This window comes from Pseudophryne corroboree, chromosome 11 (assembly GCF_028390025.1).
Source record: "Pseudophryne corroboree isolate aPseCor3 chromosome 11, aPseCor3.hap2, whole genome shotgun sequence".
Classification (NCBI taxonomy): domain Eukaryota; kingdom Metazoa; phylum Chordata; class Amphibia; order Anura; family Myobatrachidae; genus Pseudophryne; species Pseudophryne corroboree.
In genome coordinates, this window is record NC_086454.1 from 257,398,239 (window position 1) to 257,415,680 (window position 17,442).

Genomic DNA, 17,442 nt, shown 5'->3' on the forward strand with positions numbered 1-17,442 from the left:
AAAATGTCTGATGCATGATATGATACTACACTTTTTTTCCCCAAAAAAATTAATCTTTGGGAGCTACTGTGTCATCAGATGCATTGTTAAATGGGCCAGATAAGCATATATTCATTATTTCCCGTCACGGACACACACACAACTTTCATATTGGAAATTAAGACACATTTGGGGGGTTATAGGTAACTAACCTTATAATATATTGCCAGCTCAGTGATCTTACAACCAATTACATAGCCCGCATGGGGTGCGCCTTTGTGTTGCTTTTATGTCAGACTTTACCTTATCTCAGTAAGGTTCTACAAGTTGGGCTGCAACCCGCATAAATTGGATAACGTTTTCATGTACACTAAAGGGGGGCACACACGGAGAGATACGTGCTTCATTTCTAAGCAATCTGACTAGATTGCTTAGAAATTAAGCACGGATCTCTCCGTGTGTATGCCCCAAAGCGATAGCAATGCGCAGTCCCGTGCGTCGCTATCACCGGTACTAGACTGGCCTGCATCCAGGCACAATCTAGTATCATCTTTCATTTCACCACTGGATGAAATGAGCATTCCACCGTCCCCCCCTTCCATCGCTCAGTACACATCGGGGGGGGGGGGGGGGGGGGGGGGAAGAGAGCCTAAAGACTGCTTTGTGTGGCTCACTTTATATTAAGGCAGGCATGTCCAAACTGCAGCCCTCCAGCTGTTGAGAAACTACACATCCCAGCATGCCCTGACACAGCTTTAGCATTCTCTGACAGCAAAACTGTGTCAGGGCATGCTGGGATATGTAGTTTCACAACAGCTGGAGGGCCAGTGTTTGGACATGCCTGTATTAAGGGATAAAAGGGGGGGAATTCAAATGTTTTAAAAGTCAGTTGGTGTCTGTTTTTTCCTATCTAATAGACAGGAAAAAACAGACACCCAACCGACCTTTCAAACATTTGAATTCCCCTGAAGGTGTCATGTTACTGTGATCCAATTCATCCCAAGTAATGCATATGTCAAGGTACAAACTGTTTATTTTGCACAGTCCTTTCACTGCACATTTTACCTTGGCCGTTAGGGAACATATCCTGCAGGTACAAAGTCCATACTTTCCTGACTCCATAAGGAGAGCGGAGCTATGCTAAGAGAAGGTGCTAGAGGACGCTTCTGTATTTATAAAGTCTGACATTGTCACCTGACATTCCGTAGGGACAACTAGGTATGTAACATATGAATATTCACTGCTAGATCTGGGAGGTGAAAAATAAAGAACAGACACAAGTATATGACACTTCCACAAGTCGCCCAGTTTACACCCCGAAACGCCCTATTTCACGGACAGATAGATCCAGCCAAGTGGAGTATAAAGGCCCATGCACACGGCGAGATTCGGGCTATGCCCAATTTTCACTATGCGAAAGGGGCTAGGTCGGCATCGCAAGCACATAATGAGTGTGCATGCGATACTGACTATGTGCGATTTTGGCTAAGTGTCAATTTTGACTATCTCTTCTAGGGGTCGATTCTATTCGGCAACTAATGAATAGCGCCGGGAATTAGCTCCCGACGCTATTCAATTCAGCAACTAGTTACGTCGGCGATGGCCCGTTCTCGCCGACAAAACAGGTTGAATTGTCGGGAGAACGGACATTCTCCGACTTAACTCCCCGGCGCGAGGCTGATTCCCGACAGAATCAGCCTCGCGCCGGCCGCGAGGCAGCACTTTTGTCGGGTTTCTCTTCTCATCCCCCGGGGATGAGAGAAGAATTCCCGACAATTGCAGGTAATTAGTTGCTGTATTGAATAGCGTCGGGAGCTAATTCCCGGCGCTATTCATTAGTTGCCGAATAGAATCGACCCCCTATAGAGATAGTCAAAATTGACTTGCCTGCACAGTTTATCTAGGCTTGCGATGCCGACCGCGCATCAGCAACGAATCGGGATCGCAAGGTGACTTTCACCTTGCGATCTGCACTAACTTTTCTTACGATTTTGACTATAAAGTCAAAATCGTAAGAAAATATCTCACCGTGTGTACACACCATTACTCAGAATAGGACATACACAAACATTAGTAAAATGAGTAACTGAGCTGTGCACAAAAACTCTTCGTGTCCGTGAAGAGACTTATATCGGAGGATGAGAGGGACAGGTCTGGGGTTGGTTATAGGACATAATCAGCCAACACACACAACCTATGCATAGTATACATGTGTAAATTAATAACAATGCTACTACACCTTAAATAAGCTTTGCTTCTTAATCAAAGAATGAGTGTCTATGCTTCAGAAATAAAGATGAGACTTGCCACACGTGACTACAGTGTTTTTATCTGTGGGGTGGAAGTCTGTCACAAATACAGCTTCACTGGAACACTAAACGCCCTCCATCTGGAATAGTGCACGTTTAAAAATCTCGATTCCCCTATTCCAACCAAAAACAGTCGGCAACAGCAAATCGGGGATTTTTAAAATGAAGAATTTCCCCTGCGGATCCAGTCTGGGGGATTCAGGGATTAGATGTATGGGGGGCCTCCAGTCCCTAAATCCAGTCCCTTATTGAATCCAATATAAAATAATAACAGGATGCAATGGGCATCCCGACAGACAAGATCCTGGCAGTCAGAAGACCAGCGCTGAAATCCCAACACGTCAGAATGCTGATGCCGGAATCCCGAGCGAAAGTATGCCGGGGAATACTACACAGCTCGCACAAAATTTATATATGTTCTCTTTCTATACTCAAACACCCCACTGACCTCAGGGGCCTACACTGCTTTTGTGACTGGATCATACAGCCAAACAAGAACTTCTGCAATCAAACTAGACCATTGCCCTCATCAAACTGCTATTTCCCTACAGATTGGAAGCTTGTGAGCAGGGCCCTCTTACCTCTCTGTCAGTCGGCTATTCAAATTATTTTTAACATCAATCCTCTGGTAACAGCTGTTTTTTTTTAAATGCCTCGTTAATTATATGGGCCATGTATGGAGTACCTCAGGTATTGCAAATGCACTCTAAAAAAGACCAGGACATGGGGTACACACTAATAAACCTAACCTTCCCCCAGTGGTGCCTATACCTACTCCCCTATTACCGTAACCCTAACCTACCCCCCTCCACCAGTTCTAACCCACCCATTATACTTACGGTCGGGATGCCAGCTGTCGACTATCTTGCATCGGTATTTCGACTGCCGGCATCCCAGCAGCAGTATCTTATCCTCATCCCAGTGCTCAAAGTGGGGTTATGGAAACTTCAATGCCGGGTCGTTTTGCAGGTCTCTGTCTGACACCCCCCCTTCACACAGAGAAGCAAATTGCCGGAACAAGAATTTCGACCTAGTAGCTTGCGGATCAAAACAGGTATTTTGTCCGTGTGAAAAGGTCAACCTAGGTCGAAATTCCCGGGTCTCCGACTAACAAATTCGTGGGTCGAAGTCCTGGGAATGTCCCTTTCACACAGAAAAATGACCCGTGTTTTTCATGAAATTACTCGGTAGAACTGCTTCACCCGGTAATTTCATTTTCTGTGTTTAAGTGGCATTATTATCACTTAGGAGATATCTTATGTTCCCTCACCACCTGCTTCCCTCTCTAAAGCTGGGTACACACTAGCTGATATATCACTAATGGGTCGGCGGGTGTTTACACCCACCCGATATGTCTGCTGATATCATCATTCACAGACAATTTCTGTTGGCTGTGCAGCACAGCCGACGGCCCCCCAAAAAATCTAAAGATATATAGTAACATTTAGCTGTGTGTGCGGGCGGTTCCCCAACTGCCCGTACACTTGCTGCAGGGGCCAATGTCACAACTGGTGCCGGCCTTGAGCCAATCACGGTTCATAGACCAGTGGCCAATCAAAACAAGCAGCAGCATCCTTTTGAATTTGGCACCGGCAGTGAGCCAATTGTAGCTGGTACCAAATACAAAAGACCTCCACTTCTTTTGACTAGCCGCCGGTTTACAAGCTGCGATTGGCTTGCAGCTAGTGCCACGGTTAAACTGCCACATCTGCCTTGATGCCAGTACCTGGAGCTACATCCCAACACTGATCCGAGATGCGTCCCCAGTGGGACACAGATCCACACAATACAGTCGATGTTGCTGCTCTTTCCGGTGCCGAGATCCCATACACAGTCCCAGCAGAGACTACCTCCTTCCCCAACCTGTCTCAAAATGAAGTAGCAGTATGTCATACTTCGAGCTATTTTGAAGTTTCCAGAAAATGTTAGGTTATATTACAGGTTTAATTAGTGTACCCCATGTTCTGACCTGTTACTATGTACTACCCACAGATTTCCAGGGGAACTGTGAAAATAGCCAATGTAACAAGCTCCGAAAAAAAACATAGCTCTTCTAATGATGTTAGCCAGTACAACCTACAAACTAAATTAACTTTCAAAACAAAAACTAGTATAAGGATCCAGCGGATCCTTCTCCAGTAATGACCGCACATGCGCTTAATATGATCACTTTGCATTTTTATCTTCCCTGCAGCTGATTCTGCATTCTCCCTCAAGAGATAATTTCTAATTGATGCGTTATGTGCAGGGGTGGTCTTCAGGTTTCCGGCGGCCGGGCTCCGAACGACCACCACACCGGCGCCGGAATCCCGACCGCCAGCATACCTACAACTTTTTTCCCTTTTCGGGGTCCACGATCCCCCTGGAGGGAGAATAGATATTGTGGCGCGCCGTGGCAAGCGCAGCAAGCCCGCAAGTGGCTCATTTGCGCTCGCCCAGCTGTCGGTATGCGGGCTCCCGGCAACACATACTACACCCGTGTGCAGATACCAGAAAAGGGTATTCAGGAGTAAAACGTGGCCAATAATACAATACATCTGCCCTAAAGAAGAAAGCAATTCCCAAAATGTTACAATAATCCTGATGAGAGTGACCAGGATAGTAGATAAATAAAGGATGGACAGAGCATAAAGGATTATTTACAGTTGGCTTTGCCAACCTGTGGCTCTCCAGCAGTTGCAGAACCACATGTCCCAGCAGGTCATGCCAGTCTATTTATGTAAGGCACCCATTATATCATCGTGTATATCGCATCCATTCACCGCGCTGCGCAGATCTACCGCCTGCGGGACGCAGTTCCACCGCATTGCTCGCTGCAGCCGCAGTGCCTGTGTGCACAGCCCGGACCTGGTGCATTGTCTCCATCTATACACGCCGCTGATACAGCAGCCTCAGCCCGGGAGCCGGTACACTGCGAGGACGCACCTACAGGAAGCAATGCCCCGGCCAGGGCCCTGTGTGACCGCGGCTGTGCCGTGAGTGACTCACCTCAGTCTCCGCTCTCCCCGCTGCTTCCACTACAGGAACGGACACAACGAGCTACGGACACAGAGACGAGCGAGAGCAGCTGCGGGCACAGGAGGGCTATAGAGAGACAGGCAACAGAAGAAAATGAGCGGAAAACTAATAGCGACCCCTAGCGCCTGGGAGGGGAAAGGCTTTGATGGGTGGCACTTTGAAATTGAATACTCAGTCTGTAGTATATATATAAATGCGAAAGCCTTCCCTCATAACTACGGGGTCCATCATAAAGCAGAGAAAAGCCCTGTTTTGCGTAAAACAGGACTTTTCTCTGCTTCATGCTATCCATGTAGCAGGTTGCCATGGAGAAGTCCCTGACTTCAGGGCCGCCATCAAGGGGGTGCCCTGTGTACACTTGTCCCGGGCCCAGCCACTCTAACAGAGAGTGGAGGGCCCGGGCTGCTCAAACAGCCCACCGTCACTAATCCTGGCGGCCGCCTCCTGTGGTAATGTCCACTGCTGTGGCCGCCGCCGGTGGGACTGCCACTCTCCTCCTGGGGTTTCCCTCTGCCCGCTGCCGATCCTAACACGCCAGTCCCCAGTCCCCTCCTCCTGAGGCTGAGATCGGCTCCCCTCCGCCCACTGCCGACCGCCACCGCAGATCCTAAAAGCAAGCTGCACTGCTGGATCTTGCTGTTTAATAAAGTTATTGTATTAGGATGTGAGGAGGAAGACTGAATCCGCTGCCGCGAGTGTCAGCCTCCCTTATCCCCATTATACCGGGGCTCCTGCAGGCAGACTGTGTACGCGGGAACTCGGGGAGTATAATAAGGCTGTGTGCGGGTGCCGGGCACTGAGAGAAACAGCAAGAAGTCCGTAACGCGCTCCCGGTAACTGTGCCCCAGATTCCCTGTCCTCTCTCCCGGATCCCTGACTAACTGCCGACGGAGAATAGCTTTGGCTCTGCATGTGCATGTCAAATGTCACCAGCGGTACCCATTGTAGGAGCTTTTCCAGGTCTAGCAGTAAGTACTAGTGTCTCTGCCGGGCCCTAATCTTTCCCCCTCGTCCTCCTCCTCCTTCCTCCCCCTTCCCTCCTGGAGGTCAGAGACAGCTCTGCACTCCAGGCATCTGCCTGTGGCACCGCAGTGATAGGGTACAGGGTAATGGGTTTTATTTTACATCTTATGCCAGCAGAATGTACCCTCAGCCTCCATTATATCACCAATGTCACCAATGTGCCCTGTGTAGTAGTCACTATTCCTATAGTGTATTATATTTTAATTATTAGTGATCACTAAGACCCCATTATATTCTTCATGTGCCCAGTGTAGTAGTCAGTATTACCACAGTACAGTTATTTTTTGTATGGTTTTTTGTTTTTGTTTTGTTATTTAACAATATTACTCCCAAATATCCATTCATAATCCGTCCAGAGACAGCACTGGGCAGGATTTGTTAGTAAAATAAATTAAAGATGTCAAAACATATTTTTTTTGTTTTTGTCTTCAGGGTACGACCTGTGCGGCGCTATAAGTACAATATATTGATAAACCAAAATGGTAGTAGTCATTGCTCAATCCTCTCCCATGTAACTATAGAAGTATGATTCAATTAGCCGTGATATCCTGGTGGGAGCATCATGGGGGTCATTCCGAGTTGTTCGCTCGGTAAATTTTTTCGCATCGCAGCGATTTTTCGCTTAGTGCGCATGCGCAATGTCCGCAGTGCGACTGCGCAAAGTAAATTTGCAATGCAGTTAGGTTTTTTACTCACGGTTTTTTCTTCGTTCTGGTGATCGTAATGTGATTGACAGGAAGTGGGTGTTTCTGGGCGGAAACTGTCCGTTTTATGGGTGTGTGCGAAAAAACGCTACCGTTTCTGGGAAAAACGCGGGAGTGGCTGGAGAAACGGAGGAGTGTCTGGGCGAACGCTGGGTGTGTTAATGACGTCAAACCAGGAACGACAAGCACTGAACTGATCGCAGATGCCGAGTAAGTCTCGAGTTACTCAGAAACTGCACAGAGATGTCTTTTCGCTATATTGCGAATCTTTCGTTCGCAATTTTAAGAAGCTAAGATTCACTCCCAGTAGGCGGCGGCTTAGCGTGTGTAAAGCTGCTAAAAGCAGCTTGTGAGCGAACAACTCGGAATGACCCCCCATGTGTTGTGTTTCAGCAATGATCTTTGTACATTTAAGGAGTGTGCAAAACTAACTGATGGTTCCTGTATTGTAATTGCTGAGATTTGGCGCAGAAACCTATCACATAAGCCTTGTTTGACTAGTTATTTCAATGTAGTATATTTATATACTCTCTCAAGATCCACTTCTACCTCAAACCCAGCCATCTCTCATCCTGACCCTCTGTTCCATGCTCACTGTCTACCCCATCTGTGTCACCCTTGTCTGTCTGCCCCTCCCCTTTAGAATGTAAGCTCTCACGAGCAGGGCCCCCTCCCCTTGTGCTTTCCTTCTCTTACTTAGACTATCTCCTTCTCCATACTCCTTACAACGGCACCTAACCCTCGGTTTCAGCCACTCTGATGCTTATTTCAGTGTTATGTCCGCTGACGCAGCAATGTTTATATACCATGCACTTGTCCTACATTGTCTTGTACTGTAAGTCGATGTAGCTCCACCCACATTATCCACCACTCCAGCCCCATGGGGCCCTGCCTATTTTGTCAGTCCCGGCCCCAATATTTCTGATGGCAGCCCTGCCTGACTTCTCCAGCACACCCCCCTATTTAGCCTGAATCGGTGACTACGATTCATGAAGAGCTTTCCGCTTCTCCATAGAGTTTAGGTACGCCATCTCAGGATGGCGCAACCTGAACTGTGGTACGTAAACTGTCCACACCCATCGCTGGCTCCGCCCCCTGATCTCCCATCATCCTCTATGGCCTGACGGGAGGTCAAGCGGCGCATGCGCAGAAGGACCCTCCGGCTGACTCCAAGCACCGCAGAGGGGGACCGCCGGAGAAAAGAAGGTGAGTCAGAGGCGGAACTACTGCCAGTGCAACCAGTGCGTTGCACTGGGGCCCGCCACTGTCCAGGGGCCCAAAGCATGTAATGAGTCAAACTGACTCATTACATGCCGCTGTGTGCTGCTGGCAACCGCTGCCCGCAGCACACAGCGGCCCGCAGGACACAGGAGTCGGAGAGTAGAGCAGCGCAGCGGTCACGGGGGTAAGGAGAAGGAGGAAGGTGGAGGAGGGAGCCGCAGCAGCGCTTTGCTACTGGTTGAGGCGCTGCTGCTGCTGTCCCTCTGCTTCACTATAGGCTGTCTTCCGAGAACAAGCTATAGTGAAGCAGAGGGACAGCAGCAGCAGCGACTCAACCAATAACACAGCGCTGCTGCGGCTCCCTCCTCCACCTCCCTCCTCCTCCTTCTCTCCTGCCCGGGATCTCTGCCAGAAGCTGCACCGAGGAGCCTGAGCCAGCGGAGAGGGTAAGTATAATTCTTTCTTTCTTTCTTTCTTTCTTTCTTTCTTTCTTTCTTTCTTTCTTTCTTTCTTTCTTTCTTTCTTTCTTTCTTTCTTTCTTTCTTTCTTTCCATGTGCAAAAAGGGGGACTGTCTGCCGCAATGTGTAAAAAGGGGGAATCTGCCTGCCGCAATGTGTAAAAAGGGGGAATCTGCCTGCCGTAATGTGTAGAAAGGGGGAATCTACCTGACGTAATGTGTAAAAAGGGGGAATCTGCCTGGCGTGATGTGTAAAAAGGGGGAATCTTTGCCGCAATGTGTAAAAAGGGGGAGCCTGCCGTAATGTGTAAAAAGGGGGACGCTGTCTGCCGTAATGTGTAACAAGGGCACGCTGTCTGCCGTAATGTGTAAAAAGGGCACGCTGTCTGCCGTTATGTGTAAAAAGTGTACGCTGTCTGCCGCTATGTGTAACAAGGGCACGCTGTCTGCCGTTATGTGTAAAAAGGGCACGCTGTCTGCCGTTATGTGTAAAAAGTGTACGCTGTCTGCCGCTATGTGTAACAAGGGCACGCTGTCTGCCGTTATGTGTAAAAAGGGGACGCTGTCTGCCGTTATGTGTAAAAAGTGCTCGCTGTCAGCCGCTATATGTAAAAAGGGCACGCTGTCTGCCGTTATGTGTAAAAAGGGGGACGCTGTCTGCCGTAATGTGTAAAAAGGGGACGCTGTCTGCTGTAATGTGTAAAAAGAGGAATCTGTCCGCCGTAAGGTCTAAAAGGGTCTCTACCTGGTGCAGTGGTGCTACTGTGCGGCGTAATTTGAATAATGGAGACTACTGTGCATCGTTTTATGAATTGGTATTATTTTGTGGCCACACCCCTTCCCCACGAAGCCACGCCACTAAGTATTTTTGCGCGCGCTGCCCCTGCTTTGCATGCAGGGGTGGGGCTCCGATGCCGTTTCTTGCACACAGTGCTAAAATGTCTAGTTACGGCACTGTTGCTAGGTATCCATTTCTCTGGCCCTGAGCAGGTCCCCCTCACCAGATCCTCTCCAGGGGTGAGGGGGTGGAATTGGATGGGGGGGGGGGGGGGGCAAAGAATTTTGTCGCACCTGGGCCCACCGCTCGCTAGTTCCGCCACTGAGGTGAGTAAGTATACATGAATTGCTACTTATAACAGCTATATATTAAATTTAAGTTAACATAGGTATTCTAAGGTGTGAAATAGGAAAATTGCAAAATTAGAATCTTAATAAACCTCCCCTAAAAGCCACTTAACTGGCATGGTCAGATTTCATGCAACTGCGCCGTCCCACCCTGTCCCCCCATTTTTGATGAGGAGATCCGTTCTGCAGATGTGCATAATATAATGTTTAAATATTTAGAAAAATACTTTTTAAACTTTATTAAATAAAATAAATGTAAAAAAAAACAATGTTATTAACAGTTTTGAAGGGAAAAATCGTCAGTTAAGTGGTTCTAAGGGGATGAAAAGTTTGTTGACATAGTGACGTCATTACCGATGCGTGGCTTGCATTGCGGAAACAATAACGCCCAAACAGACAATTGGATCAAACATTTGAATGCAACTCCAGTGTGTAGAATTTAATAAACTACAAAAATGGTCCTGTCACTTTTTACCGTATCTGCTAAAGGGTGCTCCTCAGGTAATGCCAAGAACCATGGATTAATATTTACTTACATTAAGATGTCTCACATTTACAGCTCTATAGATTTACCAAATTTTTAACACTTATTTATATTTACAACCATGAAAATCAGAAACTCCTGAGCGAAGAATGAGTAGAACAGATAGTCACATATAAAAGGAGTGTTAAGAGGGGTACTCACGGGAGAGATGTGTGCTGAGCGATCTTAACACAGACCGCTCAGCACACATCTCTCACCCCGCTCAGCACAGCGCGATGTGCTGAGCGAGGGGGAAAGCCGACGGGGGGCCGCTCACTTCACACAACGGTAGCAAGATTGCTTAGATTTTAAGCACGGATCTCTCCATGTGTACCCCCCTTTACACACAATGTGCAAAACAGGACTAATATATGGAACAGGGCATTGATTGATAAGGAGATGTACAAATCTGCATACAAAGAAAAATGTTTGTACATCTAAAGGGCCGTACTGACGGCCCGATTTGGGGAGAGATGTGTGCTGAGCGGTTCGCTCAGCACAGCGCAATGTGTGCTGAGCGTGCGGGGGGAGACGGGGGGGGGCGCTCATGCAGGCAAATCTAGCACCAGCGATAGCAATGCGCGGGGCTGCGCATCACTATCGCTGTAGGGGGTACACACGGAGTGTTCGCTGCTTAAAATCTAAGCAATCTAGTCAGATTGCTTAGATTTTAAGCAGCGATCGCTCCGTGAGTACCCCCCTTAAGGTGCGCCTCCTGCTATGTTTGGTGACCCTGGCAACTTTTTTCAGAATCATGTCATGATAGTATTTTCCGGTGCTACATCATATTCAGAAGTCATTTTTAAGTGTGATTTTTAAGTTTTTATATAATTTTTTTCTCTGACGTCCTAGTGGATGCTGGGAACTCCGTAAGGACCATGGGGAATAGCGGCTCCGCAGGAGACTGGGCACAAAAGTAAAAGCTTTATGACTAGCTGGTGTGCACTGGCTCCTCCCCCTATGACCCTCCTCCAAGCCTCAGTTAGATTTTTGTGCCCGGCCGAGAAGGGTGCATGCTAGGTGGCTCTCCTGAGCTGCTTAGAGTAAAAGTTTAAATAGGTTTTTTATTTTCAGTGAGACCTGCTGGCAACAGGCTCACTGCATCGTGGGACTAAGGGGAGAAGAAGCGAACTCACCTGCATGCAGAGTGGATTGGGCTTCTTGGCTACTGGACATTAGCTCCAGAGGGATGATCACAGGCTCAGCTTGGATGGGTCCCGGAGCCGCGCCGCCGGCCCCCTTACAGAGCCAGAAGAGCGAAGAGGTCCGGAAAAATCGGCGGCAGAAGACGTTCCTGTCTTCAATAAGGTAGCGCACAGCACTGCAGCTGTGAGCCATTGCTCTCAGCACACTTCACACTCCAGTCACTGAGGGTGCAGGGCGCTGGGGGGGGGCGCCCTGAGACGCAATAAAACACGTTTTAAACCTTATATGGCTAAAGAAATGCATCACATATAGCTCCTGGGCTATATGGATGCATTTAACCCCTGCCAGTTTTCCTAAAAAAAGCGGGAGAAAAGGCCGCCGAAAAGGGGGCGGAGCCTATCTCCTCAGCACACAAGCGCCATTTTCCCTCACAGCTCCGCTGGAAGGACGGCTCCCTGACTCTCCCCTGCAGTCCTGCTACAGAATCAGGGTAAAACAAGAGAGGGGGGGCACTAATTGGCAGATAATACAAATACAGCAGCTATAGAAGGGATAAACACTTATATAAGGTTATCCCTGTGTATATATATAGCGCTCTGGTGTGTGCTGGCAAACTCTCCCTCTGTCTCCCCAAAGGGCTCGTGGGGTCCTGTCCTCTATCAGAGCATTCCCTGTGTGTGTGCTGTGTGTCGGTACGATTGTGTCGACATGTATGAGGAGGAAAATGATGTGGAGGCGGAGCAATTGCCTGTAATAGTGATGTCACCCCCTAGGGAGTCGACACCTGACTGGATGGTCGTATGGAAGGAATTACGTGACAGCGTCAGCACTTTGCAAAAAACTGTTGACGACATGAGACAGCCGGCAAATCAGTTAGTGCCTGTCGAGGCGTCTCAAACACCGTCAGGGGCTCTAAAGCGCCCGTTACCTCAGATGGTCGACACAGACCCAGACACGGATACTGACTCCAGCGTCGACGGTGACGAGACAAACGTAATGTCCAGTAGGGCCACACGTTACATGATCACGGCAATGAAGGAGGCTTTGAACATTTCTGATACTACAAGTACCACAAAAAGGGGTATTATGTGGGGTGTGAAAAAAACTACCCATAGTTTTTCCTGAATCAGATGAATTAAATGAGGTGTGTGACAAAGCGTGGGTTTCCCCCGATAAAAAACTGCTGATTTCTAATAAATTATTGGCATTATACCCTTTCCCGCCAGAGGTTAGGGCGCGTTGGGAAACACCCCCTAGGGTAGATAAGGCGCTCACACGCTTATCAAAACAAGTGGCGTTGCCGTCTCCTGATACGGCCGCCCTCAAGGAACCAGCTGATAGAAAGCTGGAAAATATCCTAAAGGGTATATACACACATACTGGTGTTATACTACGACCAGCAATCGCCTCAGCCTGGATGTGCAGCGCTGGAGTGGCTTGGTCGGATTCCCTGACTGAAAATATTGATACCCTGGATAGGGACAGTATATTATTGACTATAGAGCATTTAAAGGATGCATTACTATATATGCGAGATGCACAGAGGGATATTTGCACCCTGGCATCAAGAGTAAGTGCGCTGTCCATTTCTGCCAGAAGAAGTTTATGGACACGACAGTGGTCAGGTGATGCGGATTCCAAACGGCATATGGAAGTTTTGCCGTATAAAGGGGAGGAGTTATTTGGGGTCGGTCTATCGGACCTGGTGGCCACGGCGACGGCTGGGAAATCCACCTTTTTACCCCAGGTCACCTCTCAGCAGAAAAAGACACCGTCTTTTCAAACTCAGTCCTTTCGTCCCCATAAGGGCAAGCGGGCAAAAGGCCACTCATTTCTGCCCCGGGGCAGAGGAAGGGGAAAAAGACTGCAGCAGGCAGCCTCTTCCCAGGATCAGAAGCCCTCCCCCGCTTCTGCCAAGTCTTCAGCATGACGCTGGGGCTTTACAAGCGGACTCAGGCACGGTGGGGGCCCGTCTCAAAAAATTTCAACGCGCAGTGGGCTCACTCGCAAGTGGACCCCTGGATCCTGCAGGTAGTATCACAGGGGTACAAATTGGAATTCGAGACGTCTCCCCCTCGCCGGTTCCTGAAGTCTGCTCTACCAACGTCTCCCTCCGACAGGGAGGCAGTATTGGAAGCTATTCACAAGCTGTATTCCCAGCAGGTGATAATCAAGGTACCCCTCCTACAACAGGGAAAGGGGTATTACTCCACGCTGTTTGTGGTACCGAAGCCGGACGGCTCGGTGAGACCGATTTTAAATCTGAAATCATTGAACACTTACATAAAAAGGTTCAAATTCAAGATGGAGTCACTCAGAGCAGTGATAGCGAACCTGGAAGAAGGGGACTATATGGTGTCTCTGGACATCAAAGATGCTTATCTCCATGTCCCAATCTACCCTTCTCACCAAGGGTACCTCAGGTTTGTGGTACAAAACTGTCATTATCAGTTTCAGACGCTGCCGTTTGGATTGTCCACGGCACCACGGGTCTTTACCAAGGTAATGGCCGAAATGATGATTCTTCTTAGAAGAAAAGGCGTCTTAATTATCCCTTACTTGGACGATCTCCTGATAAGGGCAAGGTCCAGGGAACAGTTAGAGGTCGGAGTAGCACTATCTCAGGTAGTGCTACGTCAGCACGGTTGGATTCTAAATATTCCAAAATCGCAGCTGATTCCAACAACACGTCTACTGTTCCTAGGGATGATTCTGGACACAGTCCAGAAAAAGGTGTTTCTCCCGGAGGAGAAGGCCAGGAAGTTATCCGAGCTAGTCAGGAACCTCCTGAAACCAGGACAAGTGTCAGTGCATCAATGCACAAGGGTCCTGGGAAAGATGGTGGCTTCTTACGAAGCGATTCCATTCGGAAGATTCCATGCAAGAACTTTTCAGTGGGATCTGCTGGACAAATGGTCCGGATCGCATCTTCAGATGCATCAGCGGATAACCCTATCTCCAAGGACAAGGGTGTCTCTCCTGTGGTGGTTGCAGAGTGCTCATCTTCTAGAGGGCCGCAGATTCGGCATTCAGGACTGGATTCTGGTGACCACGGATGCCAGCCTGAGAGGCTGGGGAGCAGTCACACAGGGAAGAAATTTCCAGGGCTTGTGGTCAAGCATGGAAACGTCTCTTCACATAAATATCCTGGAACTAAGGGCAATTTACAATGCCCTAAGTCACCACCCGGGGGAGTGGGGACTTCACCCAGAAGTCTTCCACGTGATTGTAAACCGTTGGGAAAAACCAAAGGTGGACATGATGGCGTCTCGTCTCAACAAGAAACTAGACAGATATTGCGCCAGGTCAAGGGACCCTCAGGCGATAGCGGTGGACGCTCTGGTAACACCGTGGGTGTACCAGTCAGTGTATGTGTTCCCTCCTCTGCCTCTCATACCCAAAGTATTGAGAATCATAAGAAGGAGAGGAGTAAGAACTATACTCGTGGCTCCGGATTGGCCAAGGAGGACTTGGTACCCGGAACTTCAAGAGATGCTCACGGAGGACCCGTGGCCTCTACCTCTAAGAAAGGACCTGCTCCAGCAGGGACCTTGTCTGTTCCAAGACTTACCGCGGCTGCGTTTGACGGCATGGAGGTTGAACGCCGGATCCTGAAGGAAAAAGGCATTCCAGATGAAGTCATCCCTACCCTGATCAAGGCCAGGAAGGATGTAACTGCAAAACATTATCATCGCATTTGGCGAAAATATGTTGCGTGGTGTGAGGCCAAGAAGGCCCCTACAGAGGAATTTCAACTGGGTCGTTTCCTGCATTTCCTGCAAACAGGACTATCTATGGGCCTAAAATTAGGGTCCATTAAGGTTCAAATTTCGGCCCTGTCAATATTCTTCCAAAAAGAACTGGCTTCAGTGCCTGAAGTTCAGACGTTTGTCAAAGGGGTACTGCATATACAGCCTCCTTTTGTGCCTCCAGTGGCACCTTGGGATCTCAATGTAGTGTTGAGTCTCCTAAAGTCACATTGGTTTGAACCACTCACCACTGTGGAATTAAAATATCTCACATGGAAAGTGGTCATGCTGTTAGCCCTGGCTTCAGCCAGGCGTGTCTCAGAATTGGCGGCTTTATCATATAAAAGCCCTTACCTAATTTTTCATTCAGACAGGGCAGAACTGAGGACTCGCCCTCAATTTCTCCCTAAGGTGGTTTCAGCGTTTCACATGAACCAGCCTATTGTGGTGCCTGCGGCTACTAGGGACTTGGAGGACTCCAAGTTGCTGGACGTAGTCAGGGCCCTGAAAATATATGTTTCCAGGACGGCTGGAGTCAGAAAATCTGACTCGCTGTTTATCCTGTATGCACCCAACAAGCTGGGTGCTCCTGCTTCTAAGCAGACGATTGCTCGTTGGATTTGTAGTACGATTCAGCTTGCACATTCTGTGGCAGGCCTGCCACAGCCAAAATCTGTAAAAGCCCATTCCACAAGGAAGGTGGGCTCATCTTGGGCGGCTCCCTGAGGGGTCTCGGCTTTACAACTTTGCCGAGCAACTACTTGGTCAGGGGCAAACACGTTTGCTAAATTTTACAAATTCGATACCCTGGCTGAGGAGGACCTGGAGTTCTCTCATTCGGTGCTGCAGAGTCATCCGCACTCTCCCGCCCGTTTGGGAGCTTTGGTATAATCCCCATGGTCCTTACGGAGTTCCCAGCATCCACTAGGACGTCAGAGAAAATAAGAATTTACTTACCGATAATTCTATTTCTCATAGTCCGTAGTGGATGCTGGGCGCCCATCCCAAGTGCGGATTGTCTGCAATACTTGTATATAGTTATTGTTACAAAAATCGGGTTGTTTATTGTTGTGAGCCATCTTTTCAGAGGCTCCTACGTTTATCATACTGTTAACTGGGTTCAGATCACAAGTTGTACGGTGTGATTGGTGTGGCTGGTATGAGTCTTACCTGGGATTCAAGATCCTTCCTTATTATGTACGCTCGTCCGGGCACAGTATCCTAACTGAGGCTTGGAGGAGGGTCATAGGGGGAGGAGCCAGTGCACACCAGCTAGTCATAAAGCTTTTACTTTTGTGCCCAGTCTCCTGCGGAGCCGCTATTCCCCATGGTCCTTACGGAGTTCCCAGCATCCACTACGGACTATGAGAAATAGAATTATCAGTAAGTAAATTCTTATTTTTCTTATTGTTGTCACTAAATGTACGCTCTGTTGGCAATCTGAATATAGTGATGTTAAGTTGAAATAAAAAATAGGGTTTTAAATACCTACCGGTAAATCCTTTTAACTCGTAGTCCATAAGGGATATTGGGGACAGATTAGTACGATGGGGTATAGACGAGTCCAAAGGAGCCAGTGCACTTTAAATTTCTTCAACTGGGTGTGCTGGCTCCTCCCCTCTATGCCTCCTCCTACAGCTCTGTTATAGGTAAACAGCGCCCGAAGGAGAATGACATACTTGAGAGAAGGAACATATCAAAAAGTGTGGTGAGATTTTCACACCAGCACACCAATATATAACTTAGCCAGCAACATCTGGCAACATTAACAGCAACAGCTGAACAGAAATACATAACAGAGAACCTGCAGAAAGTCACCGCACAGATGCGGGCGCCCAATATCCCTTATGGACTACGAGAAAAGGATTTACCGGTAGTTATTTAAAATCCTATTTTCTCTAGCATCCATAAGGGATATTGGGGACAGATTAGTACGATGGGGATGTCCCAAAGCTTCCAGAACGGGTGGGAACGTGCGAGACATCTGCAGCACCGCCTGGCCAAACTGGGTATCCTCTTTGGTCAGGGTATCAAACTTGTAGAAATTCACAAAGGTGTTCTTCCCCGACCAGGTAGCAGCCCGGCATAGTTGCAGAGCTGAGACTACACGGGCAGCCGCCCAGGAAGAGTCCACCGCTCTTGTAGAGTGGGCCTTCAGAGACTGTGGAACCGGTAAGGCTGCCGACG

At 48.4% G+C, this 17,442-nt stretch overlaps 2 protein-coding genes across 4 annotated transcripts in view; one reads left to right on the forward strand and one right to left on the reverse strand.

Annotated features, from left to right (window-relative positions):
• The window catches only part of LOC134969405 (nuclear receptor coactivator 5-like), a 147,652-nt gene extending 141,824 nt beyond the window's left edge, over nt 1-5,828 (reverse strand). Inside the window, exons 1-2 of one of the 3 annotated variants that reach the window (XM_063945345.1) lie at nt 5,726-5,828; nt 5,277-5,372 (exon numbers count right to left, since the gene is read on the reverse strand). The gene's annotated coding sequence lies outside the window, so the exon portion shown is untranslated. Of the gene's footprint in view, nt 1-5,213; nt 5,249-5,276; nt 5,493-5,725 lie in introns of those variants that run through there. The other 2 variants (XM_063945344.1, XM_063945346.1) reach the window with 2 other exon arrangements.
• Nucleotides 5,829-6,013: 185 nt separating this feature from the next.
• The window catches only part of CNEP1R1 (CTD nuclear envelope phosphatase 1 regulatory subunit 1), a 118,196-nt gene continuing 106,767 nt past the window's right edge, over nt 6,014-17,442 (forward strand). Inside the window, exon 1 of the mRNA XM_063945348.1 lies at nt 6,014-6,274. Coding sequence (XP_063801418.1) covers nt 6,217-6,274 — 58 coding nt within the window. The 5' untranslated portion in view covers nt 6,014-6,216. The remainder of the gene's footprint in view (nt 6,275-17,442) is intronic.